We start from the raw sequence: 12,331 nt of genomic DNA on the forward strand, positions 1-12,331 counted from the left end.
AATGTGCCCCTTATGCAACCTTGTCACTTCATACTGTGAATCCGTTTATTTTAGTCCACCAGCCTGACTGATGTGTTATAAGGAACGAGTGGAGCTCTGTTGGTTGTTTAGTTCCAGCTGGATTTTTTTTTCTCAAGCTGAGCCGAAAGTGGAGCTATGAGAAAACTGAGAACCGTTTTGAGAGTTTAAATGTTTTATGGGACTTTGGAGTCAGAATAAATGTCTACTCTCTAGGAAAACAGTCATTGGCTGTGCGCTGGTTCGCTCTATTCTGCTCATCTGTACAAATGCACCTCAAATCCATAGATGAATCTTTCCTGCCAGTCAAGATGGCAAGTTTTCTGTTTTAAATCCATTGTTATACCAGTCACCCAAATAATTACTCAATTATAAATTGAAAACACAATGCCATAATTATGGAAATGTGACATAATTTAGCTGAACTGTGTTAAGATTGCGATTCCACATCACCGGGGCGAAATGTGTGTGACACCTTCTTACGAGATTAGCAAACCTGTCACATAATTACATGACGAGCTCTTACAGTGAGAAAACACAGTGGAACAGATCTCTGTAGAACAAGAAGGGATTGCATATTTATGAGAAACGATCTCATTATAACAAAAAACTTGTCTCAGTGAAAACCGTCAAAATAATAACCCCTTTTCATAAGGTCACCATTTCTGAATGTCTGCATGACACTATCCATAACATTAGGCTCAAATCTAGAGTATAAATCCTGCTTAATTTTGACATGCAGGACCTACTGGACTGACTAGCTTACTGACTTACATCTGTTTTTGTTCCCCTGAACTAGAGATAATCTGAGTAGACACAACAAAATGTTTGTCATGATGTGTATCCTTATCAAGATGAGTGTCTGGAAGTTTCATCCCGAGGAGGAAGGGTCAGTCATAGCATATGTTCCCTGCCTTCAGGCATATGTCCCCAATTCCACCTGAGGTTTTTTTCCATTTCTTACTAAGAGCGATTGCGCTATCCCCAATTCTCCCCAACCACACACTTGATTATAGTTGATCTTATTTAGCCAGAAAGCCGTGCCGTATGAATCGTACAGATGAAGTGAGCTGGACGCTGAGTATGCTCAGGGGGACGCAGGAAGTCCTGGCAGAGAGGACAGAGATGAAGGTCAACTCACCCCGACTGCGCGCCAGCTGTCACAAGCGGACCGACAGGAGAATCACCTGAAACCTGAATTGATTTCTTTGAGCGAGAGAGAACGAAATTTCAGATATCTATTGACCTCCCTTGATGGAATGTGTCACAGACGGGCCAAAGATGGAGCAAAAGAAAGAGTATAGACAGACAGCAAATGTCATTTCAGGAAAAGACAAGCAGTGCCTTTTCAAAAGTGCCACTGTCCAGCTCCCATTACGGACACTCCTGTCACTTCCAAGTCAGTGTGAACTTCTGAACTGCAGCACTCGTGTACCACTAATGAGTGGAAAATTTTACTTTTATTGCCATCTTTCCCCCTGTGTAAAAACACTTAGTGATTATATATGTTTCCTTGCTGCATCTTACAAAGAAGGTGTTGCTGCATTATACATGAGTTTAAATGAATGTTTTTCTATTATTTTTCTTCCACCGGTACAACACAAGTGTGTCTCCTGTTGTTCTCTTAGTGCTCTCCTTCAAACAGCCGCTGCGGCTGGCTTGATGATTTATTAACTTGAGGTATTTGATGAAGCTCTCCTACAGAAAGCTAGTTGATAGAGTCTCCTAGCAATGGAAACAATTTCAAGCCAACTTCACAGATAATTAGGCACTTTAGCCGGCGGACTTGATTTTGAAATAAGCTGAGCTCCCAGCAAGCACACTTATACCTCACCACAATGGAAACGCTCCGAGGCGATGGCGAAATGGTGGGGGGAGGGAAACCTTGTTGAACAATTTTGTTTCAGGTTTTAGAACATGTTTTTAAAAAGTTGACTAATGTCCAGCTCAGGATTCATGGACATAGTTTTCTAACAGTTGTCACCAAGCTTTAAGCAAGTGTACCTATGGTAAATAAAGACAGGAAGTAAGAGATAAACAAAGTTGTCCAGACAGTTAAGCTCTTCAAAACAGGCTTTTGTTTTTAATAATCTCCTAATTAGCCTCATCATGTCATATATGCAGGTGATTTGCTTATATTCTTTCACCACAGTAATTATATTATGTTCCCAGTCTGATTCTGACTTTGACATCAGGTTTAATACCAAATACTGCAGAGTAAAGTAATGATGATCTATGTAAAGTGGGTAGAAAGTTAATATGCTGGATTCTTCTTTAGTGGTGAAGCTCATAAAGTAAACCGGGAGGTCAAATATCTTGGCCACCCTTTTACAGACGATTCAATGGATGGTAAACATACTGCATATAATGGAAAGTGTTGAAAGGCATACAGTATTTACCACGGGCTTGTAAATCAATTTCATATGCCCAACTGATGTCAAGGTCTCTCTGTTTAAGGGCTTGTTACTCACCTATGTTTACAAAAAGACAGTTGCTTACAGTCACGCCATATTGTGTGTGTCAAAATTCAACAGAGTGAGTCATGTTTAACAACCTAATGGCACCTACATTTCAAGCAGTGATAAGCAACCATATGTACAAGTGTGCTGTAGATGGGTTCTGCCAAAAAGCTGCATATGGGTTATACATTTTAGATAACTCTGGGGCAAGTGTGTATTTGTCTATTTTGAGAATATGTTATAAGTTCTGTTTTGTGACACAGTATGTGTAAGTGCTAGAAGGTTGATGTGATAGATGATGTTATAGCTTTTATCTTTTACTTCTATAGAAGTGTGAATTGAATACACAGACTATACTGTAGTACGGCTGCCCCCTGAGAGTTGAAGATTTGAATCATCAGTCAGCGACCCCATGGTCGATAGAGATTCCTTCTGGTGGAGCAGTTTTTTCTTTTTTTTAATGCTTGTCAGTAAGTATACCTCTGGGGACTGGAATGTCCCCAGATTTAGCTACAGAGAGAGCGCTCCTTGCTGTCACACTGCTCAGTAGTACAGGCAGCTGTGGACACACATCTAGGGTGAGTCTGAGTGAGATGGAGGAAGAGAGGTTTTAATTTACAACTCATAGTAACTGTTGTTAGCTATTGTTTGATATCTACTGTTGGCTAAAAAAACATTTCCGATCTGTCGTTAACGTAGTTAGCACGCATTAGCTCAGAGGGCTAACTTGGCTTGTTTACTATATTACGTGACGTCACTGTTCTGTCTGGTCAAACCCTGTTCAAACTCTCAAATTCTATCCAATAAAAAAGGACAAATAGTCAAATAGTAGTTTTAGACGGCCAACTCTGATTTGACTGAAGTAACTGGAATGTTCCCAGATTCAGCTCCAGAGTGAGCGCTCCTCACTTTCACACAGCTCTCTGGTACAGGCAGCTGTGGACACACACCTAGGGTGAGTCTGAGTGAGATGGAGGCAGCTGCCTGGAGGAAGAGAGGCATTAATTTACATGATACAGTCTCTGGCTATTGTTTGATATCTAGTGTTGGCAAAAAAAATGTTGCTCATTTTGGATCTGTCGTTAGCGCACATTAACTCAGAGGGCCAATATGGCTTGTTTACTATATAACGTGAATGTCGCTGTGACGTCACGCCAAACACTGTTCAAACTCTGTATAGAAAAAATAGGAACAGTCAAATATTAGTATTAGACAGCCAAGTCTGATTTAACTGACCTAATTTTGACTCCACTACAGCCCCAGTGATAAGTTTTGTGACATATGTGTAGGAGGTTGTACTGCATGTGCTTTATACATGTGATTTGTATTGTATGTGATAAGGACACTGGCTTTCCACAGAGACAATGTACTCTAGTTTTGTCACAGCCCATGACATCATTAAATTGTTCAGGATATTACAGAGTTAATGTATCATGTAGCGCTCTCATGAGGCTGAAATTTCATTTTCTGCAAACCCATAGCAGTGCTTCCTTAATGCCCTAAGGCTTTATATGAATTTACTACACTGTAAAAATCACATGTGAGCGACTGCATATGCACACATTTGCATACCAGTAATTTCAGGTGTGTAGTTAAATTACGGCATAATACACAGTTTACAGAACACATGCTGTAAGGGGAAAAAGAATCTTTCTTCTAATTATTCCATTACGTCTGTAATTTCATTAACTAAGCTTTGCTAAAAAAAGGAGAAGCAGAAGACTGTCAGAGGTAATTAAAAGATAAGGTGAACAGTACAGTCTGCTCACCCTAGCTACATTAAGACATTTAGCCTCTACAATGAGAGCGTAATATCCCCTCAACAAGCACACACACACAGGCACGAACAACACACACTGAAGGGATGACGGAGGTGCTCTCCCACCTGCCAGCAGACCCCTCACAGACATGTGCACTGGAGGGAGATGTGTTGCAGTCCTGTGGCGTCGGACTGGTGAGATATGAAATGTGACGGGTGCACAATGGTTGTCAACATGAATGACTCATAAACAAGCAAAACATTAGGACAGCCTACACCGTGGTGTTCATTTTTGCAGAGATTGGAGAGGAGGTTCAACACCATCTCAGATATCACTTCTCACTTCCTTCCTTTCAGACGTCGTCTTTACGTGGGCCGAGGAAATATGCTCTCTCCAGTAACGTGTGGATCATTTCAACTCGCTGTGTTTTGCACTTGTTTTGTTTGACCCTCGAGCACATTATGAGCAACATAGCATATCCTTTTCACAAAAACATAAAGACAACATGATTTATTTATTAATTGATTTATTATTAATGGGGACACTGTTATCAAGAGGTTTAAGTTTTATTTAAAATTTTACAACCTAAGCTGTCATTCAGGGAAGTCTGTCAAATGACTTGAAGCGTTTAACACATGTTTGTTCAGACATGGTTTTGTTGACATGATTGGAAGAAAAAAAAATGATGCTACTCAGTGCTACTAATAATTACAGAAAAAAATACTTGGTCTGCAGAGGCTGTTTTGTGGCTTTATTGCTAGTAAAACAAGTATCTCTATGGTTGTATAATGAGTGCAGATGGGGAGTTTTAACGAGAAACTGACACCCTGAGTATTGCGGCGGCTACTCCACCCTCCAGCTGCAAGGATGAGAAGCATAAAAAAAAAGAGAGCAGATTAGAGGAGAATGGTGGATCAACTTCATCAGTTAATTAAACTCTATTGCAGCTTGATGAGCAATTAATCAAGGCAGCGTGCAGAGTGTCAGGCAGGGCTGAGTTATTCGGGTGCGGTATGTGTGCACCGTACAGTATGTTCCCAGGGGGGCAGCCCTGTGGGGAGCAGCACTTACCAAGTGAGCAGCCCTAAAATTGTACAGGGTGTAATGGGCTGGGTTTATGTAAGCAGCTATCAATCACTCTCTGACATAAGCCTGCACCCTATTAGAGCTCTAGGATTAGGCTCCTCTCAGTGCTAAACTAACTGAGCAACTACTTGTCTAAGTAGATCGAATTTCAGGAAACGCCGAAATGTATTGGATTATTATTAAGAAAAAATAATATTGGCATTTAAAGCAAATGCCAGCCCTATCTCAGAGGGCAGAGGCAACAGCACTCAAAGTTAATCACATTAATCTGGGAGAAACATGGGCTCTAAGCATGTCAAAGATTTAACTTTGTATTTTCCCAGCCTGAAGATTTAGCTCTTATCTTTTATCTGATATCTGACTCCCTAAATCTGATGGTTTGGTTTTTGTCCTTTGTCTGTCACCCCCTTTCATCTACCTCTTCATCTCTTCCAAGACTGTGAAGTAGGCTTTTTTTATGCTATGGAAATTCGAGTTGGCAGTTTGTGACTAAATGCAGTAAATTTATTAACGAGACCATGGGGAACATTAAAAGTCAATTGAAGGAGGCTATTAAAAGCAGGATTTTAATTGGGTTGGTCCCTCCACTAAACCTTTTTTTTCTGTCTCTTCTCTGCTGTCTTTTTTTTCCAAGAGCAATGGTAATAAAAAGTTCTGAATTAATGTGTTCAGTGTGTGGTAGTCCTTGAAACAAAGTTTCCTGTTGGAATCACGGTTTCTAGTCTTATGCTAAATTTCACTGTATATTCAAGTACTTGAGATATAGGGAATTGTGGGAAAATCAGCCTTACTGTGAGGTCTGAGGATGGCAGATGCTGCCTCTTGCTGCATTTAGTCCTGCTGAGGAGCTGCTGTCTCCCTGGATCTGCTGAAGGGTTTCAAGAGGGGCAGAATCTCTTAAACTGACACAGATTGCAGCCAACACAAGGCTTTCACTACGACATCAGCGTCTGCAGATCGTCCTCTCGCCTATTCAGTACTGGAGACCTGACATGAGCCGCAGTCACTGTAGCCATCTGCTTTTCAGTTTTTGTTGATTGGTGTTTCTGCCCGCAAGGACTCAGTAAATTGTGTTAGTACTGTAGCTTTAATGCATCAGATTATATAATCTGTTGAAATTACATTACAAAGTATACAATCGGCCTAGTTTTGGTAACGTGGTGTGACACATTACAAATGGTTTTAATTGCACTTTAGCTTCTGGCTCTTGAGACACGCTCGACTCATTCTGCACTTTAAGGGAACCGGGCTCTGTGTGTGTCTGTGTGTGAGTGTGTTGGGGGGGCTTAAACAAAAGAGTCAGTTTGTGCATATGGGAGAGTCAGAGAGAGAGAGAGAGAGAGAGAGAGAGAGAGAGAGAGAGAGAGAGAGAGAGAGAGAGAGAGAGAGAGATGTAGTGTAGTATTGGCTGTGCTGACTGGATAATGACATGCAGAGTGCTGCGCTGCTACAGTAGGTTGAGCCTTCAACCAGATGCTCCTTTCACTGCAGCTCATAAGCAGAGAGAGACGCTGCACCAATATACACACTCATCTTAGCTGCATTAAGCGGCAGGATTCACAGACTTCGATCATGCACTGTTATAAGAGCTTATTAGAGCTGATCCATAGCATGTGGATCTGAGGAGACTGAGGCTAAGATGGGATCGAGCTTCCTTTGAGACATTCTATTAATGTTTCCATGCTTATGTTTTTATGCCGTCTGTGTAATGATGGCAGTATTCACTGCAGTTTAATGACTCAGTTTCACACAAAGTGCTCGGATTCAATGATATCCTCTCAGCAAGCTTTGAAGCTACTTTAGGAGTTTTAAATTGATGATAAGGGTGTGTCTACAGTATTTTAAATGGGAGGCACAGAAGAGTGTGTGTATGTGTGGGTGTGTGTGAGAGAGAGATGAATCGCTGAGGCTAAAAAAATATTGTGCTTTTAAAGAACCAGATGGCAGCAACACACAGAAGGCCAGAGCAGGTACATAAAGCCCAAGAGCTCAAGGGGATACTCCTAACCACTAACTATATAATTTATTGAACTGATGTCATGGAAACACTAAAAGACAAAATGCACAGCATGCCTCTTTGGGATGTGAAAATGTTTTTCTCTTTGCTTAAAGTTCTTAACAAGTTCAAAACCAATACTTACGTTAAGTATAAGCAATCCAAGGCAATCATGCCTACAGTAATCTCTCATGCACATACAAAACAAAACAAAATATAATAAACATTCCCTAACCAGAGCATATGCTGCTATATAGGTTACTCTAGGGGGTGGCAGATTTTAACAACGTAGGACCACAGCAGCAACACCACATAGGTGAAAAAAACTACACTAATGACATCATGTACAATTAAGTCATTTTCCCCATTTTCATTTTTCATCAGGATTTTGTGAAGTTGTTTTTTAAAGATTAAAAAATGTGCATAATTTAAAGGCTTTTCAGATTAAAACTTCCACTTGTTTTGTTATTTATCAAAAACAAAAAAGCTTTTACGGTGTGTTTAGATTCTGGTTGATGTCAGTGCCAGTCCTGCTCCTCTGGACCCTCCCCTTGTGACGAGACAAGCATTGCATGTTTAGAATCGGCTCAAGGCCAAAAAGCAATAACCATATGGCTCCTTTTAATAAGCTGGTGGCCCACTGTAAAAAGTGTAGTCCATCTAATGCAGAGTGAATGCACAGACTGTAAAAGTATTGGATGTAGCTATCATGACGTCACCCATTGGTTTGTGGAAGCCTGTTTTGAAGCATTTTGGCTGCTGCCATCATGGATTTTTGGAGGCAGAAGTGCCCATATCTGGACAGGAGGCTGGCACTGTGGAGGAGAGGGGGCCGGACACAGAGAACACAATCAGCAGACGGCCTGCCACTCAGAAAGGCCCGCCCTTAGTTATGTGTAACTTTTGAACCTTATAGTCAAACACTTGTTGAAAGCATGTGAAAAGACAGGGAATTATCTGTTACTGTTTTTCACTATTTCTGTGTCTAGGATTTTTTGGGCGGGGCTAAAAGCATGCTCGATGATGCAGTGGAGCAACCCTTACCATACATCATGCCTCTACACTTTATAAGACATAGAGCTGTTGTTGTTTCAAAAAATAGATAAAACTACCATTTTGTTGCAGGCTCAGAAAAACTAGGTAGATTTTCGGGCAGGTCAGTGTCCTCTGGCTCTGAATATGATTCTTGCTCTGGTGGCTCAAACATGTACAGCTGTACAAGTCCAATAAAGTTGCTAGATGGAGCATCCATTGTAGTGCTACAATTAAAAAAGGCTGAAGCTTTCCTGTGAGTGGGCGCTGCTTCAGCACATTCAGCGGACACGCCTGCAGCATCTCAGTGCAGAGACTATTTTTATATAAAAATTAATTCCCCATACAGTTGTCCTGATGGGGGACATAAGCTAAAGACACTAGAACGGCATTTTTGATGTAAAGTTAGGATTTTAACATAGGGGTCTGTGGGGATTGACTTGTTTCTGGAGCCAGCCTCAAGTGGCCATTCAAGGAACTGCAGTTTTTGGCACTTCATTTTTCAGCCCCTGGGGTTTCCGCTTGAATAAATGAGTTTATGGAATAAGTCTGTATGACTCAATCATGGTTATTTCTTTAAGTCATCAATGCAGTTAGTTTGTAACAAGTTGTAATTGCCTTTTATCCTCTGACTTGAATGACTTGTCTCGCCACATTCACTCTAAATTGAAATTAATATTTCATCAACACAGGAAAACAATATGTCTCTAAAATAGATGCTTGCTCTGTTTGGCAATAATAAATCAAGATATTATAAATGGGTGTGAATGTACAGAGGGATTGGGGTGCTGAACCTTGTGTTTGATTCTTTTTTTTTTTTTTTTTTTGGAAAGGCCCTCTCCACTGTCAGTAATACTGCTCCATTACAGAAAAATTGCAACACGTGCCATTCTTTATGTTTGATCTAAGAGCTTTCACTGTCAGATGATATGGAACATTAACATCTTTTGTCACATTTTGCTTTACTGTCACTCTGCTTTCTGTTAAGATGCACAAGACAGTGAAGGTGGTACCTGCTATGGGTTTGTGACTAATGATGTGTTCGAGAACTAACGTTCAATCACTTTAGAGCCTCCTTCACTGTCTCACAAAACAACAACCCGTCCTTCGGCTTTCTGAACCCCGCCCCCCGCAATAACTTTTGTACAGTCCCCTGGCAACACTGGACATTTCAAATGTCATGTCACTTTTGTCACTAAAAACTTTCCTATTTTGTGTTCTTCTCTTTGCAGGAAAAAGGAAACATTGCCGTTGTATTTAATGTCGGAACAGATGACATTAATATTGAGGAGACATCAAAGTTTGTAAATGACGGAAAGTACCATATAGTGAAGTTTACGAGGAGTGGGGGTAATGCCACTCTGCAGGTGGATGACCTGCCAGTCATTGAGCGCTACCCCACAGGTGAGTCACCCACTCTGTCTTCAATCACATCTTCCTGCTGCTAAAAAGCGATAAAATGACCAAGACATTATCCAGCCAACAAGTAAAGCCTTATCTGTTAGGATGTTTTTCTGTTGACTTGGCATGTGCTTTAATTGCTTTTTATTTTTTCTGTTTCCAGCACTTGTTATAAATATTACCAGTGTTGTTGAGTTTTTTTTTCTCATCTCTGATGTTTATCGCTTTGCATTAATCAATGCTGTTGAACAACCAAGGGCTATGTAAATAGGTTGCACTCAAGCGTTCCCGTAGTCTAAAATGCAAACTGTAGAAAAGGGCAACCACCCACCCTGTCTGCATGTCTGCATTATATTCCCCATATACATAAATAATCCACCTACAGTGTATGTTCACAGCGAGGTCAAATCAATAGACTATTTACAGACAAATTACCACTTTTACTGTGTGCCAGTTCAATTTTTATTTCTCTGCCAATACAGAGATTGATTGAATTAGGGCGACGAGGTAGACAGACCTGTAATAACACAGTCAAACATAATGAATACCTGAGTTAATCTATTGCTTACTCAGAATTAGATACCAAATGATCAGCTACATTTACCATGACGATGCACTTAGGTATTAATCATTTTCACAACATACACCAGATTACTCATAAAAAGACATAAAGTTGTCGTTGTTTTCTTTGACACTAGTGTGCTACTACTAATTTTAATCATTTTCATTTATGTAGCACGTTCCATAATCACAGTTTACATGCCAGTAAAAGATGAATTCCCTTCTTACTGGCTGTGTAATGAGTATTTAGCTGTTGAAAAAGTATAAAATGTGCAATACTCCCCTGATGATGTAACAGGAATACCTGTACTGGCACTGTCTTATATAGTGTAGTGGTAAGTGGTAATAAATGTAAGTTTTTTTTCTGCAAAGTGAAGATTCGTATTGGGGGAAATGCAAGCTCTGTGTCGTGATATTTGTTGGGAAAATATGAAGTAATCAACTGTTGGAAATGGAAAACAACTCAGCAACACTGGTATGTTTCTGTAGAATGTCAAGATGTTCGTAGTTTGAAGGCTCTCAGTAAGAATTTAAATGCCACTGCTTGTGTTGTTAAAATTGTTAACTTTTTAACTGCTTAAAGGCTTTGACAAAACCTATGGAGTATTAAAGGAGTGTGACTATTATATGACTAAGATAATCAAAACACCAAATTTCTGTCCTAACAAGTGAAGCATTTACCCCACAAGAGTAGAAACTGCAGCCCCAAATCAAGAGCATTTGTTAGAGTACAAGCATGCCTAAAATAACCGTGCGGCAGGACAAACAGAAGACAAAACTCAACCTGTCTCTCCACTTTTGCATAATGTTTGGTGACCTTTGGAGCTATGACCAGTGCATTCATCCAAATGAAAGAGGGTTTTATGACTGGGACTCAATCCTTGCCGCTTGCCTCAGGTGGAAAAAGGAAGCTAATGGCTTTTGACATGTTGTGGACATGGCAGAATGCACAGCAGGGTTAAATGCCTGAATGCTACGATCTCAATCTTCAAGCAACAAACACCCTCAGTCCTTGAGATGCCTGTGATACATACTGATGTGCTGCTTATAAATTGGGGGGAGGGGGCTATTTTAATACACATAGGTTCCATACTTGAAATGATGGGATATTTAAGTGTCACTTATTGAAAGTTTTAATGCTGCAGAGGGAAATATGATGAGGTTCAGCTCAATATTAAATTAAGCAATTGGTAAAACACTAACACTCAAGATCACTTACATACAGTAGCTTTTAAAGTTATTTTTAATTGGCCTATTTAAAGCCTGGCAATGGAAAACATAGCACAGTATGTTTGAGTTCTTGGTCAATGTGTTGTGAAATTTAGAACGTTAGATAATGTTAGATTAATTCCTCTTATGATAAGTGCTGAGTTATAAATGCTGCAGGGGAGAAGTGACCAATCTCATCCCCACCAATCATGCATCAGCGACAATGCCAAGTCCAGCTACCTTATTAGGCTCGTTGCAGACTAATTACATCCAATCACAATTACTGCACAGTTCCTCCCCTCACCCCCAGCACACAAAGCCATTATTCTCTCAGCTCGCCTGTAGTTTGATTAGTATCCATGTATGCCTCTAACGCACTCATAATAGCAGCCCTCAGCCACTCTTAGGCCACTCACAGAACAACAGTGATTATAATAAGAGTAGACAGCAAAGATAAAAATGATGGCTGGAGAGTGAGAATGACAGAGAGTAGGAGATTATATGGGAGGGAGCGATCATTCTCAAAGCAAGGAAATAATTGCTTCACCAGGGCCTATATTGCTGCCCTCGTAATCTCATTAAAAAGTCTCGTACTGCATACTTATGGGCCATTAAAAGTCTTTAGCACAATTATTAGAATCTAAAAATGCAAAGCGCACACACAGACACATAAGTAGCCTTGTATTTGTTGTAGCTCTGGTTCCCGCTCCTTTATTCTTGCCCCGCTTTCACTCTGCGCCGCACACACAAAAGGCTGGGCAGCAACAAAAAAATCGGCCCCTTCTCCCGAGTCTTGGCCATGGAAGTAA

At 40.4% G+C, this 12,331-nt stretch overlaps 1 protein-coding gene across 19 annotated transcripts in view; it reads left to right on the top strand.

The window, feature by feature from the left end:
• The window catches only part of LOC125903859 (neurexin-1a), a 403,149-nt gene that overhangs the window by 341,069 nt on the left and 49,749 nt on the right, over nt 1-12,331 (top strand). For all 19 annotated transcript variants that reach the window (XM_049601023.1, XM_049601022.1, XM_049601027.1 and 16 more), the window contains one exon: nt 9,584-9,755. In XM_049601023.1, the coding sequence (XP_049456980.1) occupies nt 9,584-9,755 (172 nt within the window). The remainder of the gene's footprint in view (nt 1-9,583; nt 9,756-12,331) is intronic.

The sequence above is a fragment of the Epinephelus fuscoguttatus genome, linkage group LG16 (assembly GCF_011397635.1).
Source record: "Epinephelus fuscoguttatus linkage group LG16, E.fuscoguttatus.final_Chr_v1".
NCBI classification, from domain to species: domain Eukaryota; kingdom Metazoa; phylum Chordata; class Actinopteri; order Perciformes; family Serranidae; genus Epinephelus; species Epinephelus fuscoguttatus.